This window comes from Ylistrum balloti, unplaced genomic scaffold, assembly GCF_031769215.1.
Source record: "Ylistrum balloti isolate Yb309-2 unplaced genomic scaffold, AGI_CSIRO_Ybal_v1 Utg371048, whole genome shotgun sequence".
NCBI lineage: Eukaryota > Metazoa > Mollusca > Bivalvia > Pectinida > Pectinidae > Ylistrum > Ylistrum balloti.
The window spans coordinates 657723-683660 of NW_026782580.1; the positions used below are offsets into that span (position 1 = coordinate 657723).

Below are 25938 nucleotides of genomic sequence, written 5' to 3' on the forward strand. Positions count from 1 at the left end.
CTCATGTGAAAATGTACTTGCGTATTTATGGGGTTCAGTATATTTCATCATCATATTCTTCCTTCGGGTAAATGTTGCTTCGCTTGCCTGGTAAACAGATCTATGGCAACAAGTCAAAACTAGTGGTACCTACATGAAAATTCTAAAAAAAAGTAAAGCTATAGTGATGATATAAGATGTTGATAAAAATTGTATATATGTCAGAAAGATTAGTCTGGCTCAAAACATGGTCAGTAATGTTTGGCCTGTGTTTTTATCAACGGAGACGGATTTAAATTTTAACCGGACTTATTTCTGTATCCCGTTGTTGGAGTATTTATGTGTATGTGTCATGTTTATATGCTATTTGGAATACTTGTAAAGTTTATATAAGCATGAATGAAAATTCTGACCAGTTTGCCACTGATAACATCATTAAGACAAAGCCAAACCTTTACAGGTAAGAGTTTCTTGTATTGCTTCACAGTTAATGAGCACTGCAATTGACAGGATCTTTTTTATCAGTTTGTCACCTTAGATATGATAGGTGTGATATGTACCTAATTAAAAATTATTTTATATACTTTATTATTCATCGTGTACTTCAGTAACTATTGGCATGGGGGCAATGGTGAAAGTTCACCGCACTGATTGCTTCTAGCGTGTTACCTTCTTGAGCCTGACGTAACACTGCAGCTGTATCATGTGAATAAGGACTAGAGATACTAAGAGATATCAAAAATAACCTACAATTAATAAATATGTAGGTATAACGTTCCAGTATAAACACAAAACTTTAATCGTTTTGTATACATTTGTAATATCTTGAGTGATTTTAAGTTCTATACAGTAACTAGTTGTAGCTGAATAAAACTGATGGCAGCAGAGAGTGATGTGAAAAAAACATTAAAAGTCTCTGAAAAGCCTTTAAAACACACGTGATTTACTAGGATTATCAGGATTTATGTAAATTTTATGTGTAAGTGTATAAACGGTAAATTGACAAAAATAATTTTACATTTTACATTGTATTAGCTCTTAAGTCCCTAAGAGTAATATATAATCATTGTTTGCTCGGATGGAAGCTTGCGTGGAGTTTTACATTCGCAAGAAATTTGACTACCCTGGCAAAACACTTGTAATGGGACTTCTAACCAAGGAATCGAACCCAGGCCGTTTAGGTAAAAGGCGAACGAGACATCTTTTGTTTGTCTAATTATGTACATAATTATATAAAGTACTAAGGTCATGCGCAAATATACTTTCATTGAATAAATAACACCACAGTTGTGTTATAAACACTCCATATTTTCATGTTAGCGCATGAGGTAAGAAGGCCAGTTATAAATAGTCTTAGCTATCTTGATACGTGCGTTCCGGACCAAGCACATGACATTGGTATGAATGTCCGTTTCACAAGAAATACATTAAACGACTCTGAGGATTCATATTTGACTTAATCTAGAGACGTATATATATATATATGTACATATCTTTGCCTTGCATCTGACAACGTTAATAATTAAAACGTGATAATGTTCACATATCTCGTATACAATGGAATCGTCTACAAGATTTAAGTTTATCAATTAACGGAGATATTTTCTGGCGCATTCGTAAAAACCATCTTTGTATTAAATGGATACGCCGATATTCTCACTTTCCCTTCCATGTTGGCATCACGACAGAGCGCCAAGCATTTATGACAAGAAAATCAACAATTTCCGCTAATACTGAACATTTTCGTCAGGTTGGAAAGTAAGGATTATGTAAAGATTCTTTATACACAATCAGGAATTTTAATATGTGACGTTTCGGTGACCAGTACGATCCGTACGCTGTCACCTTCCTCAGACCAATGACCAGTAAAGCATGTACACAAAGGTGTGATATGTGTACGAGTTGTCGTGGAATAGCGTCGATTTCGGACATGCTGACAAGCGTAGCCGAATGGTTTTACTATTCGCTAACAGTCATTTCGGCACTTGTCAGCATGTCCGAAATCGACGCTATTCCACGACAACTCGTACACATATCACACCTTTGTGTACATGCTTTACTGGTCATTTGTCTGAGGAAGGTGACAGCGTACGGATCGTACTGGTCACCGAAACGTCACATATTAAAATTCCTGGTTGTGTATAAAGAATCTTTACATAACAATTTCCGCTTCCTGCGCTTGTTGTTGTTCATGAAATGACTTGAGCAAGTCTCATTGTGTACGTTTACCCGCCGATAAGAAGGGCATACACACATTAATTTTAAACAACACGTACGTGTGTGTAGTAAGGTGACCCTAGCTCGTGCTGTTGTGTAATTCCACACATGGATACAGAGCTAGTGTATGGACATTGTACTGGTCTCTGGTTTGTGAGGTAGGATCTAACCATTAGACTGACCATGTTGTACATCGTGGACGTGGTGATTGGGCTAATCTATCTGTATTTCGCCTTTCTGTTGACCTATGTGAACTGTCACTTTCGATCAATAGTTGACAGGGTACGGAGCATGGTTAGATGTAGGAAGTACAGGACCACATGCAAGGACTGTATCATTATATTTTCCCGTTACCCCCGGGCAGGAACTACAAAAACGAGGCTCATCCCCACCCTCGGACAGGATGGTGCAGCGTACTGTCAACTTCTTATGGTGAAAACAATTTTCTTATCCGAAACTTATCACCCGTATCTATCCAATATTATTCCTGCATGGACCCAAGATCTGGTGTGAATGTTTTTAATCACCCGGATGTTACTAACCTGCGGAAGAGAAAACTGAAACGAATTCGTTTAGGGACCCTATATGGCTGGAATTTGGCGTAGCCTTTCTCTAAATATGATACAAGTTATTCCATAGTAGCAACAATAGTACTATATAGTGATTTATTTCATTATACGTCCTTGAGTTAACGATGTCATGTCGGGTTAGTTTATTAATACAGACACTAACAAATTGCCATTAAATTCTTCAGTTGATATGTAAAGGAGATAACATTGATATGCTGTCTTAGTACAATCTTGGGAATACATGTACATAGTCAGTGTCTTAAAATATAAGCTGTATCTTGGCTCGGAACAGAAAGACAGAGGCTCGGTACTTTTGTCTTTCTTCACCTTCGCTAAAATACAACTTATATTTTAAGACACTGACCAAGTATTTTATTTATCCTGCAACAATGCTTGAAAATTAGACTATTGAAACTTCAAAAGTTTTGTTGTTCAGTCTGTGTTTACCAGACGTTTACGTTACGCTGAATTTTGCCAGATGACGGAGGCCAAAGTAATTGCACCGCCGGGAAATATACTTCCAAATTTAATTGGATATAACAGCGATTTCATGAATATTCATAAATCAACTTATTCATTATAACATGTAAAAATCAGTCATTTCAACATCTGTTCCTATTCCTAAACGTAATATTTAAGTAAATTCGGAAAGTAATTCTGTTGAATTACCGCACGTGCTAAAATACAGATGTTTTCCGTCACTGTCGAATACAGCCAAAATATATGTGGCAGGTGTATTCCGACAATGACAGCACTAGTCGCAGAATAAATTGTCGTGACGAAAAATGACAAATTCCTATTTATTTTAGAAATCAGGTCGGATAGACCTTTTGTATTCGAAAGAAACTCTGATATGTACTATTTTCACTGATCCTCGCACAGCGACGTAAAGTTTATCATTCCAAATAGTTGTTGGAGAGAAGTATTCAGCACAGTTATTAAACAGAGAACGGAATACTTCCAACAAAGTTTTATCTTTATCACAAATTACAATCTACATCTTATAATTTAAGCACACACCGTATTGATTTGATAGGCTCAACACCTTTTTTCTCCCATAGACTGAGCACATACTGGACACAGTGTCCGACCTTGTGTCACACAACACAATGCCCGGGGGTTTTGAGGTTGAGGTGCAGTACAAGGACGGGTCACCAGCCGAGATGGAGTATTGGCTCGGGAGACGAAGACAACACACCCCTGGGCTCGTGTGGGCGGAACAGGCTGATGGAGATCTAGGAAACAAGATGAGAACAGCTGTTCTAAGAAAATTCGCACAGGGCAAAGACAATGTTGTTATCATCGGTTAGAATTTGTCATTTTTATTTCAAACACTTCTCCGTGTTAAATGTTGTCACCGTATTTCATAACTGAAAGTTAAAATCAGACAGTTATTTATTATTTTTTATTGCAAATTTACAAACAACTTCGAAATCCAAGGGTTTGGCTCTCGATATGCGTATGTTTGCGTGCTTTGATTTTACTTTAACATCAGGAACACCAAGACTGATTTTTCCCGTACGCGTCTGTGACATTCCAGCAGATTCTTTATTTAGATTTGCAGAATAACATCACGAGAGGTAAATTAGAGGGAAGTGATTTGTTTACTGTCTAATGAAAGCAGAATCTTTTCGCTTTTGATGATATTCAGATATGAGAGCATTCTAACCATTCTTTTTATTAAGAATTGTTTAGTGACTGAAACAATTCTTCATAAGTTATTTATAAGCATGCTTTACTGTCGATAGATGAACAAAGGGAAACATGTCTCTTTGCAGATAATTGATTAAAAAATAATGACTCATGTTAAATGAAAAAATCAAATTAACAGGAGGAGATATTCCGGGGATCACACAGAATGAATTACTCGAGGCTTTCGCCAAACTGCGAGGGAAAACAGACATGGTATTAGGACAAGCGGAAGATGGCGGTTACTACCTGGTGGGATTTCATAAAACAGCCAGCAAATATATGGGTATGTACAGTACAGCGAATAGTCGATGTTCATTCGTGGTAAATTTGATATTTACTATGTAATACAATTCTTGGTAAATATAGTCCGGTTGCCAAACCAAAGATTTTTGGAGAACATTGCAATGCAAAGGTTTTTTGCCTTTTCTATTCCTCTGAAGTGTGCTCTTCTGAATCTGTATGATGCCACTCTGTCATCCTTGGGCAATCTGAACAATATGCAAATGAAGTTCGCCATTACTGAAAATCTTGTTTTCATCAATATCTCAATGTGTCAAAACGATTTTGGTGTCTACCCCCACCGTCGTTCGGATAAGACGTTAAACCGCGTCTACGTGTACAGAGTTACCCAAGCTGACAGGGTCTACAGAGCTGAAAAATCTATATGAAGGTGAAGGGGAAGACGAACTGCAGCACCTTTGTTCAGATGATACGTTCAACCGTGTCCATGTGTGCAGCACTGTCGTCCGGATGAGACCTTGAACCGCGACAATGTGTACAGAGTCACCCAAGCAGACAGGGTCATCCCAGCTACAAAAACTGAAGGTGGAGAAACAGGTCGTTCAGATGGTATGTGGAACTCGGGCATCGTATAAAGAGATTTGTTAGAGAACTTGAGTTCAGACTTCTTTGTTTCACCTTCGTTATTGATCAGGAAATATTAATCGGAAGAAAAGCAAACATATATCTTCAAGGTAGAGTCTAGAGATGGAAAGGTGCTGCTTCTTCTGTAATGAAGGTGGAAGCAAGAAGGAACTTAGCGTAGCAAGCACTGATAGGATACTGACTATCATTGAATCAAGTAAACGGAGAGGTGATTTTCTCCATGATGATTTCGAAACTAGACTTTCTGCAGACAAACATTTACAGGTCCTTTGTCATAGAGACTGTGTACCTACATATACATCACATCAAGAGACACTTAAATAAGCTTAGTTCATAAAAATGTTCCGAAGAGACATTTGCAGTAAAACGTCTGCGTCGGTCCGGACCAACAACCCTCAACTTCAGGCAGCATTGACTTTTCTGTGGCGAGGAATGCTTCGACATTGATCCAAAGCATCCAGATCGGTGGAGAAGGGTTGTTTTTTGTAGGACAGCAGACCGTGGTGAGGGGAGGACGAATGATAAGGAAACCATTTTAGGTATCTGCAGATCTGCAGGACAGCTGGGAACACAAAGTAGAGACACGTTTGACTTGGGCAGTGTGTGATCTGCATGCAGCCGATAGTAGATACCACACAGACTGCTACAAGAAGTTGTGTTCATCTCGGTCAGTGAAGTCAGCTTCAGCAACATCTAGTAGCAGTGAAGAGGAGGTGGATGTGGCTTTTGAAACGACAGTCAATAAATTGAAAGCAGAATCATCGCGAGTGTGGAATTCCATCAAATTATACGACCTATACCATTAAAATGGCGGCGAAGGCATTAGCCGCCGAACTTTAGTGTCCAGGTTGTTAGAATACTTTGGTTCGGATCTTCTCGTGTTGAGTGATACAGGTGTTGCTAGTCTTCTTGTGTTTCGAAGTAAAGCATGGAGTTTGTTGATGCTAGTGCTGAGCAGTGATGAAGATGATGTTGCGATAGGACTGGAAAAAATTGCCAACCAGATTGTCCATGATGTAAAGGAATCATTAGTTGATAAAAAGAAGTATCATGCCAGAGTCAATATGGACATTGCCCTTGATCGTGTCAGTGCCACTTTGTAATTATTGCTGTCCAACTTTCCACAAATACAATATTTTCAGTAATGGTGGCCTTCATTTGCATATTGCCCAAGGATGACAGAGTGGCATCATACAGATTTTGAAAGAGCACATATCAGAGATATAGAAACAGCTAAAAATAACTTTGTACGAACCGCGATGCACGCCAGATGGTATCTGTTACCGGACTAATATAATGTACATGACAAATAATAGGTATGAGACGGTTAAATCTGTAGATGATATGTAAATACAGTAAATGTCCATAATTTAAGTGCAATCGGTAAGTTATGCAGAGTTACGTCACTTGATATTTGTGATATTAAATTGTTTTAACACCAATTCCGTCAGATTTTGGTTACTGTTGATGACTGATGAGCGATATGTTTGTCTTTTTCTCTCCATAGCGAATGTATTCGAGGACATTGAATGGGGTACCAGTAGTGTGTTTCAACAACAGACCAAAAAAGCCAAGTTGTGTGGCGCGAGCCTCGGGATTCTGTCCACGGTCCTGAGTGACGTAGTATGTATCACATGGTCATCGGCGCAAAATGATACTCAGTACTCAGTAAACAGTATTTACCTAACCGCTCTCTTGCTTCAGTATTTCGTGAAAAACTCTGCGACATTGAGTTCTTATGTCAAACATGTATAGTTTTGAAAATACACCAACCAGGATATTAACGTATTGGTGGTCCATTTCATTAGAACTGTGCATATCATGCGTTCTATGGCATGTAGTGTATCTTTCTATCAGAACCATCTAGAACCGTTTGTGTTATTTTGTCCTCGGGGGAACTTATGAACTTCGATAGGTTTTCGAGTTCTATAGTTCTAAATGTCAACTTTTATGTGAGGTCTCTATAACTGTCGCCTTCATCAGACAAACTCCGATCAGAGAAATAGAGAATACATGGTCAGTGTCTTAAAATATAAGCTGCAACTTGGTTCTGGACAGAAAGACAAAATACAGCCTATGTTTTAAGACATTAGCCATGTATTCTCTCTATATATATCTGATAACATGTAGTAAGAGGTTATCTATACTACCTCTGTCTTGCATCATCGGATTTTTGACCGGTTCTTTCTAAAGGGACATTAAAAGCTTAATATTTTTGTTTTTCCTGGGTTTTTTTAACCCGTTTATTCATTCCGTGTTTTGTTTTCTCTACTTTTGCTTTCTGGACACATGTCCTCAAAGAGTATACTGACTAACAAAAGAACTATGACCAGCAAGTCGATTGGGCTGACAGCCAGTAACATTTTGAACACCATCCTGGTCGATCTACTGTCCTTATAAAAAGGCAAGTCTGTCCACCTTGACATTGCACAATCCAAACAATATCGTCTCCCATCTATGTATAAGTGATTCTGTAACCCGGTGTCGTTCCCATCTGAGGAATGTGATGTTAAAATAATCTCAAAATCACGCGCGAGTTTGTGAAAGTTGGTTGGACGAGTTGGCACAGTGGTAATTCACTTATCTTTCACCAATACGACCGAGATTCCCCGATCAGACTTGCAAATGTATATAGACCTATGGAGTCACTTTTTTTTATCACGTGTGTTTCATTCCGGTTACCTACACCAGGACCAATGACAATGATTGATAAAATGATTATTTCCGTCGTAGGAATTTTAGTAATTAAAACACTTGAGTATGTAACTTTCGCTAAGGTCCGGCTTCTTGCTTTGGCATCAAGTATTTCTTGTCATAGAACAAATTGTACCGATTTAATGTACGACTATTAACAGAATGATCTTATGAAAACTATTATTATTGCTTTCTGTTTCGTTTGAAGGATACGGAAATGGAACTTCCCGAGTTTGAAAAAGAGGTTGGGGTCCGGAGGTCGGAGGTTATTGAGGACTCGTGGAGTGTCGTCATACCTGTTCTAAACGAGGCAAATGGGATCGGGAAGACTCTTGAATCAGTTGTACAGGTATTCATATCTATATATTTTACTTATCTCATCGATCTGAAGTATACAACTCCTCCGTGATACATAGGTGCGTATGTACCAAACCGCATCCTGTTCTGTGGCAATCTGATGCCATTATGTCCAATTATTATGAAACTCATTTTTACTTTACAAGTGTGCTTTCTGAAAACATTATGTGACTGAAAAGTTAACTATTACGAATATGAATCGGGTCTTGCATGAAAAGAGTGCAGCGTTTGAATAATAGTTAATTAAGACCCTGGCCTCCTTTGTAGTACAGGAATTATATTTTCAGCTTAGTTCAGATAATACTTTTGTACATCTTGCTGACTGTAAGCACCGATTCCTGCAGTAGGAATGCTGAATCTTTTCAAGAATATCTTCTTGTTGGGGCCATTTGTAGCTTTGGAAGATGTTCATTAATACAACACTTCAATACCGAATAGAATTGAGAAATCTACTCAAACTGTGTCGGATTTAGAGACTGGTTAGTGGTGGGAACTGATTAGGAAAGATAACAAGAATGTAGTGAATGCTGTTTCTAGTAATATATTGTGACTATGCGGTAATTGATGTTAGTCTTTCTATCTTGAAGTTTTAATTATCGAATTCCTTTATTTCTACTTTCAGAATTGCAGTGACGTCAACAATATTAAAGAAGTTGTCGTTTGTGACGGAGGAAGCACTGACAACACCCGTGATGTCGTCAGAGAATTTGGACGGACGTCCCCTGTGATCATCAGACTCATTCACAGCCCGCCAGGTACTGACACGTCACGGCGATGTTTTATGTCATAGAAGTACGCAATAGATATTTCTGCACGGCAATAATTTAATATATATATATAAAACACGGATGTTATTCATTACATAAAAATCTTCGTTATCACAATTTTGTGGGATTATATGAAAGTGATATCACTTGATGAGATTAAATTGATTCGCTTTTTTCCTTTTTGCTGCATGGAAAATGAAACATATTTCATGCTATCAATCATTGTATAGAAAAACAAATGAGAACAATGTCGAAAAGATACCACATCGCACACTATGGTGTGACCTATAGAAAATGTAATTGATATGTAAAACTGACAATTACTGAAGTATTTGTAAATATAATATATTTCAAATTTTTTTAAAATAGCAACGGGCATATCATCTTTACAGAAATAATTTCATTGTTAATAATAAATCCCTGTAATATCAATTTATAACAGTAAAAATCGCGATCTACTTTTTGCGCGTTTTAATTTCCGCAAGTTCACCGTGTCAGTCAGTCGAAGTTGTTTAAAGTTTAATCCACATGAGATTTTATCTTTTTAGTTTACATAACATTTATAATGACGAATTAATGTCTGGGGAGTTGAATAGCGCTTATCTAACGTGTAAGGATAAAAAAATCACTAATTATTGAAATCCTCGACATGGCTCTGTCCCGGTGACTAGGTTGAATCTTTACCTTAACCATCGAGAATCATTGATGTTATCTGAATGTATTGTAGGTCGAGGATTCCAACTAAGATCTGGAGCATACGAGGCCCGAAGTGAATATATAATGTTTATACACGGAGACAGCATCCTGCCACAGAACTATAACAAGGCTGCCTACCGTTGCCTCCAGCGGCCAGGAGTGGTGGCGGGAGCGTTCCAATTCGCTACGGATTTAGTTCATAAGTATGATACAACTAGGAGCAGTGAGCACAATGATATTTTCACCTATCACGCACATATATATAGTATACTGGTGGAAAAAAAGAAACTGTACACGTGTACAATATGCTATAACTGAGGAGGTATTAAAGAAATCTCAAAAAAAAAAAAAAAAAAATCAACAGGGTTTTATCTGACCTTTATTTAACACTAGCTTAAATGATATGGTTATTATCAGCAGTGTCTTGGATAGAGACCAGTTTCCACAGATGTTCTCTAAACAAATTTCAGCTCATCGATACCGTTAATGTCCTCCTCATGATGTGACAAGTATGCTGAAAAATGCCTGAGAATACCATTCCATTTTCTCACAAGCGCACGTGACGGGTCAGGTAACTTCAACAGCTGAGTTTTGAGGCGACGTAAGAGATGTCACATCACATCCCTTACGTGTTCTTTATCATGTTGCAACGTGGCGTTACGTTGCTGCACAAATGCCTGATGATTTCGTCACGATATTTGATGTCAGTAGGTGTGCCTGGAGAACAGGACGTATGTTTTGACGTCGAGGATGTATGCCTCGTTCAAATAGTCAATTACGTACCGTTCGGGGACTAATTCTTCTAATGCCATGTATACTTCTAGCCATCAAAGAAGTAGTTTCACGGGGATGAACGACCCGGATATACGTATCCTGGCGATTAGACTTTACGCATGGACGTCATGACAGAGACCGGTCTTTAGTGATTCCGAACTGTTGATACCGTCTCCACAAGGCGTCTTCAGTATTTCGGTACACACCAAATTGTTTGGCATCGTCAATATGACGTACACCAGCTTCGATCATGCCTACGGCGCGGCATTTGTCAGTTTCATTCAACTTTGGCATGGCGTATCAAAGACGTTTTTCAAAATTAAACTGGTTTTGTGTGTTACAGGTATTTACACTATGCTTTTATACAGGTTTAGGCGACAAACGTGTTTGCGATTGACTGCTGGCCAAAAGAACGTGAAAACGATGACGTGGGCCAGAGACACTACCCTTGCAACTCCTGCACTGACCAGTGTAAATGACGGAGAGACACACTATTTACCTGTGTAAAGTTTCAAGCTTTGATTAATAAAATTGAGCCATACATGAACATTTTACACGTGCACAGTTTCTTTTTTCTGCTTGTATATATACAGGCGTATGATATCAATAAAAAAGTAGAAATGAAGTGTTCAAATTTTGTTTAATAAGAAGAGTTAATCAATTGTAAGTCGCTCAGGCACCAAGGTACCTTTCGTTTATCATTGTTTCAGTCTTAGTATTGTTTCAGTCTTAGTATTGTTTCAGTCTTTTTATTGTTTCAGTCATATTATTGTTTCAGTATTTTCATTGTTTCAGTCTTTTCATTGTTTCAGTCTTTTTACTGTTTCAGTCTTTTTACTGTTTCAGTCTTTTCATTGTTTCAGTCTTTTCATTGTTTCAGTCTTTTTACTGTTTCAGTCTTTTTACTGTTTCAGTCTTTTCATTGTTTCAGTCTTTTTATTGTTTCAGTCATATTATTGTTTCAGTCTTTTCATTGTTTCAGTCTTTTTATTGTTTCAGTCATATTATTGTTTCAGTCTTTTCAGTGTTTCAGTCTTATTATTGTTTCAGTCTTTTTACTGTTTCAGTCTTTTTATTGTTTCAGTCATATTATTGTTTCAGTCTTTTTATTGTTTCAGTCATATTATTGTTTCAGTCTTTTCATTGTTTCAGTCTTTTTATTGTTTCAGTCTTTTTATTGTTTCAGTCATATAAATGTTTCAGTCTTATTATTGTTTCAATCCTATTATTGTTTCAGTCTTTTCATTGTTTCAATCTTATTATTGTTTCAATCTTTTTATTGTTTCAATCTTTTTATTGTTTCAATCTTATTATTGTTTCAGTCTTTTTATTGTTTCAGTCTTTTTATTGTTTCAGTCTTTTCATTGTTTCAGTCTTTTTATTGTTTCAGTCATATTATTGTTTCAGTCTTTTCATTGTTTCAGTCTTTTTACTGTTTCAGTCTTTTTATTGTTTCAGTCTTTTCTGTTTTACTGTTTCAGTCTTTTCATTGTTTCAGTCTTTTTAATGTTTCAGTCTTTTTATTGTTTCAGTCATATTATTGTTTCAGTATTTTCATTGTTTCAGTCTTTTTAATGTTTCAGTCTTTTTATTGTTTCAGTCATATTATTGTTTCAGTATTTTCATTGTTTCAGTCTTTTCATTGTTTCAGTCTTTTTACTGTTTCAGTCTTTTCATTGTTTCAGTCTTATTATTGTTTCAATCCTATTATTGTTTCAGTCTTTTTATTGTTTCAATCTTATTTTTGTTTCAGTCAAGATTATTTACCTCAAGAAAGAGCCATGAGAACAAAACTATACTGGTTGGAAAAATTCGTGGAGTGGCGTTGTGGAAATCCTGCCGGTTCGTTATTAATTGTGCTCGTTTATTCATGTAATGCTGACTTTTACTGACACGTGATATTATTCATTTGTATTTTAAGAAACATCTCATCATTCCCGCTCTTAAATTCAAGAGAAATTCGAAAACTTTTCCAAGGTTTAGTACGCCTATTTTTCTTAAAATATTAATTTATTTATTGCTATATCATGAGGATATTTTTCAAGGAAATATACTAAAAAACAAACACAACATAGATTTGGAGTGACAGAACTTACAGAAATGATGGAGTATTTATATGAGCTAAGTTGTGTCAATCCAATTTCAATTTTTGATTTGATAATACATTGTAAAAACAGATAGGCATGGTATTTACATGTATGTATTGGCATTGCAGAACTTCCTTTCGGAGACCAGGGTTTATTCATGCGCCGTGAAATGTACAATAAAGTAGGAGGGTATCCGAAAGTCTACCTCATGGAGGACGTTATATTGGTAAATTAGTGTTACAACTGCCTATACATCAAATATATGGATATATACACACACACAACAATACAGTCGATCATCATAAAATGATTATGTACATACAAGACTAATTCAATAAGAAAATACAAACAAGTGAACATAATCAAAATCACGATTATATTGATCATTGCGTTCCGACGACGACAACAAACATGATGATGATGATGATGATGATGATGATGATGATGAGATGATGATGATGATGATGATGATGATGATGATGATGATGATGTTTTTGTGATACTGATAATTGCATGGTGATGACATGATTTTTATAATGTTTTGATCTTTTGATGAGGATGATTATGATGATGGTGGTGGTGTTGATGATGATGATGATGATGATGATGATGATGATGATGATGATGATTCATGTGTGTGAATGTTGGTATGTCAGTTTCGTCTTGTGTTATGCAAAAGTTTGAAGAAAAAAAACTAGGACAAAACATGAACCAAAGAAAAATTTACATGGAGACCCTCGAAAAAGTAAAAAAGGGAATAAAACCATGTGTTCCGGAAGAGAATGCGTCTTCTGCTTCTTCAGACGTCACCTACTATGTAAATCCAAGTGAGCAGTGTGAATTGTATGTTTTTGAACATAACATAACTTAACTCGGTCGTCCTTGACGAACTGAGGAAGTTAGTCAGAATTACAGTTTAATAATTATGAAGTAAAATTGCAGGGTCTGACAAAATCTTAATGACATCTAGTGTAAGATAACTGTAATATAGTGTAAGAAATGTACTTCATTTGTAGGATGGTTCTTTGAAAGTCTTTGGCCATATTGGAAAGGCGGAATGTGGACCGCTTATTACGTCATCCAGACGATGGATAAAATGGGGATTTATCAGAGTAAGTGAAAATTCTGAGTAGGACCTGACCTAAACGGGTCATCAATGGTTTTGTTAGACTAAAAACTTAATGCTAGAACCTCATCTAGTAAAAGTAGATGTAATTGACTGACACCATCTTACTATCAAACATCTAAATATGTTCAACAGTTTAGATAAAAAGCTTCAAAAGTATCCCACTTTGGGCATAAGACGGGTAAATATCAGCTCGAATTCCTATTTCTTGCGTGGCAGGCTCCGCCACGGACCTCAAAGAGAATCCCGTTTCCATGAGTTGTGGAGTTTTCCGCGCCCTCATGGTTTCCGTGAGTTGTGGGGTTTTCCGCACCCTCATGGTTTCCGTGAGTTGCGGGTTTTTCCGCGCCCTCGTGGTTTCCGTGAGTTGCGGGGTTTTTCCGCGCCCTCATCGTTTCATTGGTCTGGATTACGAATATTAATCAGTCTAATGATTTACTCTGCGCAAGACACTTTCAGCTGTCCTTAAATAATTTTGATTCATATGAAAACAATGAGGATTCTCATTTTCTTCTGTGAAGCGTTCTCCATTGTATTTAGATAAAATAGTACATTTAACACACAGTGAAAAGGTTTCTTCCTTCCTTTTAATCTGTGTAGACAAACGAAACACGAACCATTGAAATTTCGGCTTTGTACATAAAAGTTGCTATATGGAATGTTTTGCGAATTATCTGTTTTTCATAGACATCATTATGATTTGCCAATGCACACGTCTTTATTTTCTTTATTTACTTTCAATTGTAGATAACAGCAACAAACCATTTCATTATTACGTGTTATAAGTATGGAATTCATCCGGATACGCTTGCAAAATGGTACTACGGAGACAAGCTAAAGAAACAATGATGTTCGTCAATTCAATTGTATAAGTTAATTCCAGGGCATCCTAAATCCAGATATTGTACGTCAGTATAAGCCCAAATCACAGTGAGGTTCACCTGGACAACCCCAAAATGCAATGATATTCACCAGAACGAGCCCAAGACACACTGATGTTCGTAACGACCAACCCAAAACACAATGATATTCGTCAGGACATCCCAAATCATCCACCAGGACAAAAAGGAAGAACTAAGCACAAACATGCTGTAAACGTCATTGAAAACACGCGACTCTCTAACAATCTCAAAACACAAACATTGCTGTTTCACATATCAATGGAAGCGTAGGGACAGTCTCAAAACAAAAACATGGTTGTTTCACATGTCAATGGAAGATGAGGAACAGTCTCAAAACATGAACTTTTCTATTATATCAGTGAACACTTATGATATGCTAAGTACTTAATGAGTGGTGTTCTCTGAGTGCCATTATTTCTTTAAAAATAATAGGGTTGGGTTGTTTTAGGAATTAATTCTAAGACAGTTATAGACTGTTTCATATAAGCTGCCCTTTTCATACCTGAATTTTTACCCGAGATTTCTTGTGTTTCTCACAACCTATCTTCATATATTGAGCTATTAAACTAATTATATGAATTTTATTGGATGGAAAATAATAATAAAACAGATATACCTGAAATAAAACTATCCATGACAAGTGGTATCTATATATCTACTTGACATCACTATGTGTCATGTTAAATCCTGTGTCTAGTTCTATACATAGTTAATTCTTCGAAATGTTTTGAACTGTAAGACATACAAAAATGTAGTTTTCGGGTACCCTGATTATGTTTCAGCCCTGAGTACAGTTTGTATTGTTTTGAAGTTTCGTTCACACCTAACTCAGCTTGTGAGTATTTTGTATAAACATGTACGATATGAAAATAGCAAATGCATATAGCTAAAACTAAATTTTACACCGCCATGTGTACCTCCAGGTTGAGGCCGATTGTATCTCAAAGTAACATCATTATTATTGTCATTCTAAACTAGGAATTTACCGCTGATAGTTATCATTCTATTATCATTACTGTTATTATTCTTAAATTTGATCTATTCACTTCCTGAAAACCAAAAACAACTTACTATGATTACATTATTCGGCTTTGATAAGAACTACCTTAAATTACGATGCTATTTATAATCAAACCATTGTATATCAATCTGTATCAGGACTGAGTTGATTACCCTCACCTTAAATATGTATATATTCATGCTTTCTGTTAATTTACCTTTCCTTTCTATTTCCCTTTCTATATCAATATTCCTGAACTTATCGACTTTCTTTCCTAAACTTTGTTCCAGTGTTTCCCTTATTACTTTCTTTGCATCCAAACTCACTTTCTTCTCTCTCGAACCCCTACTATCACCTTTCCTCACAAACTTCTACTTCCTACCATTTATGTTATATTGTTATACGGATGATGTACTAGACGCCTCCATACTGTCAGAAATTATTATTTTTACCCTCCCTAATGGGATGTTGTATTGATTCTTTGAGGTGCGCTATTGGTGCTCTTTATTGTAGAACACATTCTAGATTTGTTCGTAAACGTCTTAGACTCTTGAACAACCCGTATTCCTTTATCAGTGTATTCAAAATAGCCATATATTCTAGTATTGTGTTCGCCTTCTTATGTTTTTACAAGCGTGAAATAAAAAAAAAACAATGTAGTTATAATTTCATTGTTGAGATTTTTGTTATTGTGCAATATTAATCAAATTACCAGTCCTTCTTCGAACACTAACACAAACGAATCTTTTACTTTAAAGGTAAATTCTACAAGCATGAAAAACTTCATTAATCTGTTAAATGTTTTTCTCTTTTCTTGGTTTCGAAATTTGATTTATTCCGAGATTTTAATATTACCGTTATTGGTGTATATGGATGTTGAAACCAATCCTGGCCCGAGTTTTGATGAGATTTCAGTCTTTCACCTAAATGTCAGAAGTGTTAGGAATAAGTTAGATTACATAGAAGATGTAGCTGGAGAATACGATATTGTTTGCCTTACTGGAAGTCATTTGGATGACCAAGTGTGTACAGATGATCTACTTATACCAGGTTCCCATACTCCGTTCAGGTTAGATAGAAATTTTGCTGCTGGTGGTATCATTGTCTATGTAAACGATCTATTAAAAGTGAAACGCTCATTTGATTTAGAATATCCAGGTGATGAAGTAATCTAGTTACAAATTGTCTTAAATCATATCGGTTTAATTATTTGTACTGTATACCGGCCCGAAAGTTCAGTCATACCATTCTGGGAAAACCTTCAGGCTTCTATTTACAATGCCTTTGATATTTCTCCAAATTTAATTATTACTGGGGATTTTAATGTTGATTTACTAACTGTTACACCAAATTATATTTTTGTAGATATCATTAGTTCTTTTATTTTCTCAAAGGTTATACATGAACCTACGTGTATAGGTGTAACTAGGTCTAGTCTACTCGATCCAATTTTGTTGAGTGATTTCTTATACAGTATTGATTCTTTTCTCATTAATATAGATAGAACTGTCAGTGATCATGAAGGTTGTACTGTTAGTATAAAAATACCATGTACTTTTAAATATGTATATAAACGCAAGGTTTGATTGTATAAAAGAGGAAATTTCGCTAAGTTAAATAATCTTATCTCTCAGTATGATTGGAGTGGTTCTTTATCAAATGCGGACTCAGCAGATAGGGCGTGCGAAACTTTTACCAAGGTTTTTTTTATTAATTTTGCAAAACAGTGTATACCTACTAAAGAAGTTGTAATTAGGCCAAACGACAAAGCCTGGATGACATCAAATTTGAGAAAAAATATTTGATTTCGAAACCGATTACATAAGATAGCGAGAATATCGCAACTTCCTCGGGATTTATAAAATTTAAAAAATCGGCATAATTAGATAAATAACATGAAGAAATTTACTCGTCTTAATGTTTACGACAATGTCCATGGCATCATTGATAACTATTTCTGTTCGGATCCCAAGGCGTGTTAGAGGTTGATAAAGAGATTGATGAAATCTGGTGGTGCATCACAAACTATCCCTACCCTAGTAGATCCTCTTACCGAAAATATAATTACTAGTGATGAAGATAAGTCTAATTTGTTAAATGATTACTTTGTAGTGTAACTTGTATTGATGATAGCAATTCTCAGGTTCCTGATGTTCCATCAAAAACAAATTCCAATTTCAATTCAATTAGACTAAGCCACAGTGAAATTAGAGATGTAACAACAATATTGAAACTCGATAAAGCCTCGGGCCATGATTGTTTGTAACACTATTTGTAAACCTCTTGAAATTTTATTTAATATGTGACTCTCTACTGATGTTTATCCTAAATTGTGGAAACTAGCAAAAGTTATGCCTTTATTTAAGAAAGGTGATAGACATTTTCCGTCAAATTATCGTCCAATTTCTTTGTTGTCCACTGTTGGTAAGGTTTTTGAACGTGTCATCTTTAAGCACATCTATAACTACTTTGTTGAAAATTCGCTGTGTTATAAATATCAATCTGGTTTTCGACCAGGATATTCGACAGTATATCAATTAATAAAAATGTATCTAAAGCCTCTGATCGTGTCTGGCACAAGGGTTTACTATCAGAACTGAAACCCTATGGAATAGGAGGGGAATTACTGGCTTGGTTAAATGATTACTTACATCAAAGGCAACAAATTGTATGTGTTAATGATTCTTCTTCGAAAATGGGTTATATTGATGCACAAGGTTCAATCCTTGGTCCTTTATTGTTTTTGATATATATAAATGATATAGCAGATATTTTTGATTCTGCATTTCGCTGATGACACCCTACTCCAGTATTCTTCTTCCTCGTGTCTTGAAATTGAAACTACTCTAAATAAAGATCTCGAATACCTTAGTACGTGGGCTAAAACTTGGTTGGTAACTTTTAATCCTGCTAAAACAGATGTGCTATTTATCTCAAATAGAAACGACATTAATGAGTTATTGGAACTTGAATTTGATGGAAGCTTCTTAGACTTTACAGATATACATAAATATTTAGGTGTTATTCTTAACTCAGTTCTCAAATGGGGAGACCATATAGAAGCAGTATATACTTCGGTCATGAAAAAAATGTCATGAGAAAATTGAAATGTATATTAAAATGAGATGCTCTATTGATGATTTACCTAACATTTATTTTACCTGTTTTAGAATATGGATGTGAATTATAGGTAATTGTACTAGTTCTGAATCGGAAAAGTTAGAAAAAGCTCAACGTGAAGCAGACAGAATTATCACAGGTCATCCATCTTATCCAGGTAACCAATTTTTATACTTTAAAACAGGTTTAGAAATTCTATCGGCTAGAAGAAAGAGAAGAAATCTTCAGCTTTTCTATAAGATACGTAATAATCAAACTCCGGATTATCTTTCCTCTTGACTTCCCTCCTCTATCCAAGACGATGTTCAACATCCTTTAAGAAACACAAACGATTACAGAGTACCATATAGTAGATTAACTAAAATAACTAGCTCCTCCTTCTTTCCGTCAACCATTCGTTCGTGGAATTCTCTTGAAAACTCTGTAAGATCATCGGCTTTTTAAGTATTTTCAAAAGTTCACTTAAACCTAGTAATCAATTTTCTTCTCCTTCTCACTTTGGCATTGGCGACCGCAAACTTGATATTATCCACACGAAGCTTAGACACCAGTATAGTTCTTTAAATTACGACTTATTCCGTTTGAGCCTTGTGGAAACCCCTAGCTGCACATGTGGACATATTTGTGAGAATGCCTATCATTTTTCTTTGTATGTGATGGTTTTGATACTGAAAGAAATATTCTCTTTCAGAATCTAACCGACTTCGATTTGCAGGTTCCTCGTGATTTAGATTTGCTTTTATTTGGTAACAAAGAATTGTCGCATGATACAAACTGTGAAATTTTCTGATGTGTTCAGCACTTTTTAAAGTCCAGTAGCAGGTTTTAAGTATAACGTTTCATGTCATTTTCAATATTTAAATCCGATGTAACTGATTAATCTCCCTCTCCCCCCGCCCCCCCCCCCACTTCTCTCTCTCGTCTTCCCCATCCCTTTCCTTCTCTCTCTCCCTCTCTTTACTTCCCCATCCATTTCCTTCTCTCTCTCCCTCTTCTTTACTTCCCACTCTCTCTCTAGAAATAGTATTTTGTTGTTGATTTGAATTACGTATTGTCATAATTGTATTATGTACATTGTATTTATTTGTTTGTATTTTGGAGAGATCGTTTTATAAGTTGAAATAACTTGTGCCCAATCCATTTACAACTTTGTTAAATAAAATATGTTTAAACTAAAACTAATAAAACTAGAGTATTTGAAATATAGAGAAAAAGTACCTGAAATAAAAATAGGAGGGGGGGGGGGAGCAAAAACGCCAGTCGCTCTGGTGTGATGTCTTATATGCAGTCCCACATTAGTGTGTTTATGTCGTGGGAGGGGCCACGAAGGCTTAGCAACAAAAATTTCTGAATTCAGTGTTTAAAAAATTTTTAATAGTGTAATTATTTAATGATGAATGATATGACATAACATTGTTTTATACCCCACAACAGGTGCTTTGATAATCGCCTCAATTAGCTACCATATCCCTCCTCCTTATTTGAAGTTGAGTACAAACTCATCGTAGCAACAAAATAATAATTCACCTGCTACTCCGTAAAACGATGATGGGTTGATGAGCTAGTAGATCGTGGAAAACAACGTGGTTAATAAAATATCACATTTCTGGTAATTGGTATCAAAATCTACTAATATGTCATTTAGAATTGATTAATAGTCATTTTAGTCTAACTTTTTACTTAAGGGCCTATCAGTACAACATGTAGATACAAATACCATGTACAATGTATATGTGAATACAGTCTATAATCTGAAATGCGATAAATTAAATATTTATCATTTAAAATTTATCATCAATATTACATTCGAAATAAAATGAGAATTAAGACATTCAAACATTTCACAAGATATATGAAAAAGGTTTCTTCATACTTAATAAGGTTATAGAGAATAAAACTAATTAAAATTTGACTATTGTTAAATCATATCCTTAAATATTTATATTTAAAAAGAAGTATCATTAACATAAACTTTTTAAAAAATGAAAGTAACATCAGTTGCTAAATGTCAGCAGGTGAAGTTTTACATGTGAATTTACCTGTTGGAACTGATACAACTTTAACAAAAAAGTCTATAATCACTATAAAAACAAGCTGCCCTGTAAGAGATTTAAAATGGTCCCACTCAGAGATGACCCTCAATGACCCCCATGAGGTTTGTTTTTGTAATCTTGCAAGACTATTCTACCAGGAGTAAAAATAAGAACAAGCGAGATTTCAAATAAGAAATATATTGTTTCCACACATTTGGTTTTTATCTTAAAATGTTCACTTTGGTATATTGAAAAAAAAAGATATATTGAAACGCCCAAAAATCCTCATCTTTCTTTTTTACAATGATAATAAAATTATGGAATAATGAAGTGTTTTGACTGGCAATGAAAGGTAAGAATTTCTTGATGCTTCGTCTTTGATAAACAACACTGGATTCTAAGCAAACTTGCGTATAAAGGCCCGATACCACAATTATTGTTATCTTTATTCTACGAGGAACTTGTATTTCACGCCAATTAAATATTTTTCCTGGTTCATCTAAGACAGATGTGTACTTATTATGACGAGAAACATTTGTTCTAGTGATAGAGTTTTCATTTTTACACTTGTATATAATATGGCGCACTTTCTCATAGTAATCTTAGTATTGACATTGCTTAAACAACATGGGGTACTTTCAAGTTCACCACAGCTTCAACTTAAATTAAATAGTTCTACAAAATGGTATAACAATCAGATCCTTTACTGAATTGTATGACATTGTTATTTTTGTTTTCTTTTAGTGAAATGTAGCTCGTAATTGATTGTGGTCTGAAACCTATTCGACAGTCTTGGTTAATCAGACTCTTTTTGTCTGCACTCGCTACACCATTTGAAAAAGCAGACTAGATAACCCGATCGCATTTCTACTTTCATTTTGTTCATTCCATTTCCGGTAATGATGTTAGTGTAGAAAAAGAAGAGACAAAAAATTGACAAAGAAATTGGAAATGAGCTTTTTGCTCCCGGCGCTCCATTCTAAAAAGAATATTGACGATGTCATCCGAAACACCACAGATAAGATAGTTGTTCTTCGCTTCGGTCGACAGTATGATGTTACTTGTCTTCAGCTGGACCAAATAGTATGTACTGATCTTATTGTTTCCAGAAACCACAGGAAATTCGAATTACAGTAAAGCAGTTTGGAAATGAAGTGCTAAGTTATCGTCATTCCTTCTTTTTATATAATCACATTAAACAATAGGAACACAGAAATTGGTTGTATACCAATTACAAAGTTATATTAATTGTAAATAAAAATAATGTTTACAACCATTTTTGTGACATAAATCTGTGATATTCATATTGTGGTATCACATGTTAAAGATTGTGCTTTATAGCCTACCACCATCAGATGGTGTGATACTCAAGTCGCCTTGGGTCTGTGGTGTCAGTCATTGTTATCACTGTTTCTTGAGAAGTAATTGGAGCATTTTTAAAGACCTTTTATAGTCTCGACATCGGTTGATTTTTTTTAGCAATCTTTTGGCTTATAAAGTCCGAACATGCAGGTGTTACCTTGAAAAATGATAATTTTCAATTAAGGTGCACACATAACCAGAGAAACCTATATATGAATTTGAGAAAGATCCATCCTGCATTTATCAAGAAATATATATTACAAACAGTCATATCAAAATCCAAGATGGTCCCATTTTATTTTTCAGATCAATCATAATATACAACAGGCACAACTAGAGACTAGGTTGAATCTATGTATCCTTGGCACATTAATTTCAGATCCCTTAAGAAACATTTCTTGCTTGCTTGGCAACTTTGATGAATTGCCACAAAACAAATACATTAATAAAATGAAATGTGTTCATACTATAAGATTGATTTTTTTAAAAACTGACCAATGAAACACCAGTCCTTTTCTGAAAAATATCCACAGATCAGACATCATCTAAAATCACTGACATGTGACTTCATCTATTTCTAATGACATCGCTAAATCACAGAAACACTTGAGTTAGCCTACAGTGACCAAGAAGTATACATGTATTACATAAAATCATTTTTTGAATGAGTTTGATAGGAAAAGCAACTAGGCTGACAGGCAGCAATCTTCGATCGTGGCAATGAAAGTTAGCTATTTCTTTATCTTTGAAAGAACTAGACAGATTTATATGAAACTTCATACATAGATTCAGTCCCTTGTTGTGTCCACTCAATTGTGAATCTAATTAGAAAAAACAAAATAGTAAACAGGTGAGCATCTTAAGTGGATCTTCAAACAAACTGGCTGACAGTTGACTCTCAGAATTGGTTGTTTAAGAACTATTATCACTATTTCCAGGAGAAATGTTTAAATTTCTTATAACTAAGAGCAAAAATAGAGGAGAGAAGTGAAAAGAAGGGAAAAGATCCAATTTTTAGAGAACAGATAAAGATCAAACAATGGTGGGCGCCAAGATCCCTCTGGGATCTCTTGTTTTTAGTGTACTTTCTCAGATCACAGTAAATAGTAATGCATTTGATATATGGGGTAAGTGTTGAAAAGAGTTCAGACTACTGTTTCTATTTTTTTGTCTTGGTTGTGTAGGGTTCTAATTATCTATCTGTGTCTTGCTTTCATCTTTGCCATGACCACATAAAAAATAAAATCCCTATAAAGTCAGAAACCATTTGAACTAGTGTCTGGAGACACACGTATGCCCATTTAGATATATGGCTCTATTTTGAGTTGCAGATAGATCAGCTAGAGAAATTGAAGGAGAGTTGGTGCATGAGTGATACAGGCTCAGTGGTCTGTTACATTATATCATTCTTTCTGCTTTCACAGCTGGAGAAGAGTTCGGCAGATGTTGGAAACATGGCCGTGATTTATACTGTGGAAGTTGACAGTGTTCCTGTGTACAGACGATACTTTGACATCACTCTTATCCCATCCACCATCTTCTTCTTCAACTCACAGCACATCAAAGTTGACTGGGAGTAAGTAATGATGAGGAAACCTTTGCATTAGCACAGAGATTATTATAACGAACTTGAAACAGAAAAAAATTATTTCCATTTCTTCCAGACAAATTTTTTTATTACTTTGAGAATGGTCTACATGGCTTTGAATCTAGGGAAAGAACATGGCAAATTGTTAAAATCATAAAATAAAACACAGAGACATTCAAATTAAATCATAATGCATTGGTTTATCTAGTACATATATCATACTTTCCTGTAACATCTATCTAATTGTGTATGGAATAGTCTTATCTGTGTTTCTTGACAATTTCTTGGACTTTCATTCTTTTGGGAATTTCAATGCTTGGATTGGGGAAGAAAATAACTACCAGGTAGTTGTTGCCACTGGGAAATAGCTCAATACAAGACTCTGATGCTGTCAAGGAAAACACCCCACTGTTATTCCTTGACCAATAGCAAATTTTAAGATATATGGTTTAATTTTTTGCGAGAGTCCTCCACTAATTCTGAGATTCCTCAAAGACTTCTGAGTTAGTTTTATACTACTGATGGTGAATTGGAGAAGTAAAATTAAACTTGAATTAGGAAATTTCAAAATTACTAAATATGAGACTTAAGATATACTACAAAGGGCAATTTGGAGCTAAGCTAAATTCTGGATCACAATAGTAGTTGAAAGATTCCCTTCTCTAAGGGTCTAGATTTGCTGTTTTTATTTGTGTACAGTATACTCTTTCTTTATAGAAGATAATGCCTCTTTCAACCAAATGTTTTGGGTCAAATTTTATTACTATTGATGTCTCATTTTCTACATTACTAGAATATTTATCATTGTTCTCTTTTACTGCAGTACAATATACTGTTCATCATTGTGGTTCATCCGTCATTGTGCACCGTCCAGCGTATGTAAACTTTCCATTCAAATGACTTCTTCTCAATAACCAAATGGCCAAGGGTGCTGATATTGGGCCTGCAGCATGCTTTTTCAACAAGCAGTATGTGGGGAGTAATGGCATTTGTGTAGTGCATGTGAAAAGAATATGATTTCAGGTTTACAGAAAATGTCTTAATTAACCAAATAATGTCGTCTATGTAAGCAGTAGTGTAGGGGGGCAATTTATTTTAGGCCTATTTAATATATAGGTCTTAATAATCAGATGACCGTTTAGGCCCATGGGCCTCTTGTTCTATTTGAATTTCTTACAGGACTGCAGACCACACTAAATTCATTGGAAGTTTCAAGTGCAAACAGGATTTCCTAGATGTTGTTGAGGTGATTTACCGGGGTGTGATGAAGGGAAAAGTCATGATCCGAAGTCCTCTTGATCCTCGTGATGTTCCCAAGTATGAACTCATCTATAAGGATATATGAGGATTCTTCTTCAACACAAGTGTCCTATGAATGACTTTACAAGGACAAGGTTGTCTGAAGTACTAGTTCTACACCACAAGTGTCCTTTGAATGAGTTTAAAAGGAAAAGACTATCTGAAGTACTAGTTCTACAACACAAGTGTCCTATGAATGACTTAACACGGACAAGGTTGTCTGAAGTATTAGTTCTACAACACAAGTGTCCTATGAATGACTTAACGATGACAAGACTGTCTGAAGTATTAGTTCTACAACACAAGTGTCCTATGAATGACTTTACAAAGAAAAGGATGTTTGAAGTGTTAGTTCTACAAAACACAAATTCTGTAAGAATGAGGTCATCTAAAAGGAGAGTTGTTGACTACGACTCAAAAGAACAGCAGAACAATGAACGAGTATCCGAAGTACAACATTGCTGAGTCAAGAATACAAGAACGTACTTATGTGCTTCTGAAAGCCAATGAAACGGGATGAAAAATTGTGACCACATTACATTTAAATAAAAACTGTCAGAAACATATCCAAGCTATTGTAATTACTCTCCCCACTTCACAGTTGTCCACCCTATACATGAATTTCCTTGTACATGCCCTTGGGTAAAGGTATCCAACATTTATACCTTGAAACAGAAACTGTCAACAGTTATTGTAAGATACGGTATTGTCAAGACCTTGAGGTGGAAACTTACAAATCCAATCCTTTGGTTTAGATATTTTTGTCTTGTACTTCGAGCTGGATTGGAATA

General features: G+C 35.5%; 2 protein-coding genes across 2 annotated transcripts; both read left to right on the top strand.

Moving 5' to 3' along the window:
* The first annotated feature begins 2242 nt into the window (after positions 1-2242).
* On the top strand, positions 2243-16411 carry LOC132560301 (uncharacterized). Its single transcript, XM_060224967.1, has 11 exons — positions 2243-2628; positions 3827-4070; positions 4597-4740; positions 6850-6965; positions 8245-8385; positions 9016-9148; positions 9888-10059; positions 12384-12472; positions 12846-12943; positions 13734-13829; positions 14591-16411. The coding sequence occupies exons 1-11, from the start codon at positions 2380-2382 to the stop codon at positions 14690-14692; spliced, it is 1584 nt and encodes a 527-aa protein (XP_060080950.1). The 5' UTR covers positions 2243-2379; the 3' UTR covers positions 14693-16411.
* A 5399-nt stretch (positions 16412-21810) lies between these two features.
* On the top strand, positions 21811-25713 carry LOC132560305 (thioredoxin-like protein 4B). The gene is made up of 3 exons (XM_060224973.1): positions 21811-21981; positions 23685-23836; positions 25028-25713. The coding sequence occupies exons 1-3, from the start codon at positions 21850-21852 to the stop codon at positions 25191-25193; spliced, it is 450 nt and encodes a 149-aa protein (XP_060080956.1). The 5' UTR covers positions 21811-21849; the 3' UTR covers positions 25194-25713.
* The last annotated feature ends 225 nt before the right edge of the window (positions 25714-25938 follow it).

Coding starts and splice junctions, on each gene's coding strand:
- LOC132560301 (XM_060224967.1), top strand. CDS start 2,380: ATGTTGTACATCGTGGACGTGGTGATTGGGCTAATCTATCTGTATTTC. Junction 4,741..6,849: donor AACAGCCAGCAAATATATGG/GTATGTACAGTA, acceptor TTCTCTCCATAG/CGAATGTATTCGAGGACATT. Junction 12,944..13,733: donor TCATGGAGGACGTTATATTG/GTAAATTAGTGT, acceptor CTTCATTTGTAG/GATGGTTCTTTGAAAGTCTT.
- LOC132560305 (XM_060224973.1), top strand. CDS start 21,850: ATGAGCTTTTTGCTCCCGGCGCTCCATTCTAAAAAGAATATTGACGAT. Junction 21,982..23,684: donor GTCTTCAGCTGGACCAAATA/GTATGTACTGAT, acceptor CTGCTTTCACAG/CTGGAGAAGAGTTCGGCAGA. Junction 23,837..25,027: donor CACATCAAAGTTGACTGGGA/GTAAGTAATGAT, acceptor AATTTCTTACAG/GACTGCAGACCACACTAAAT.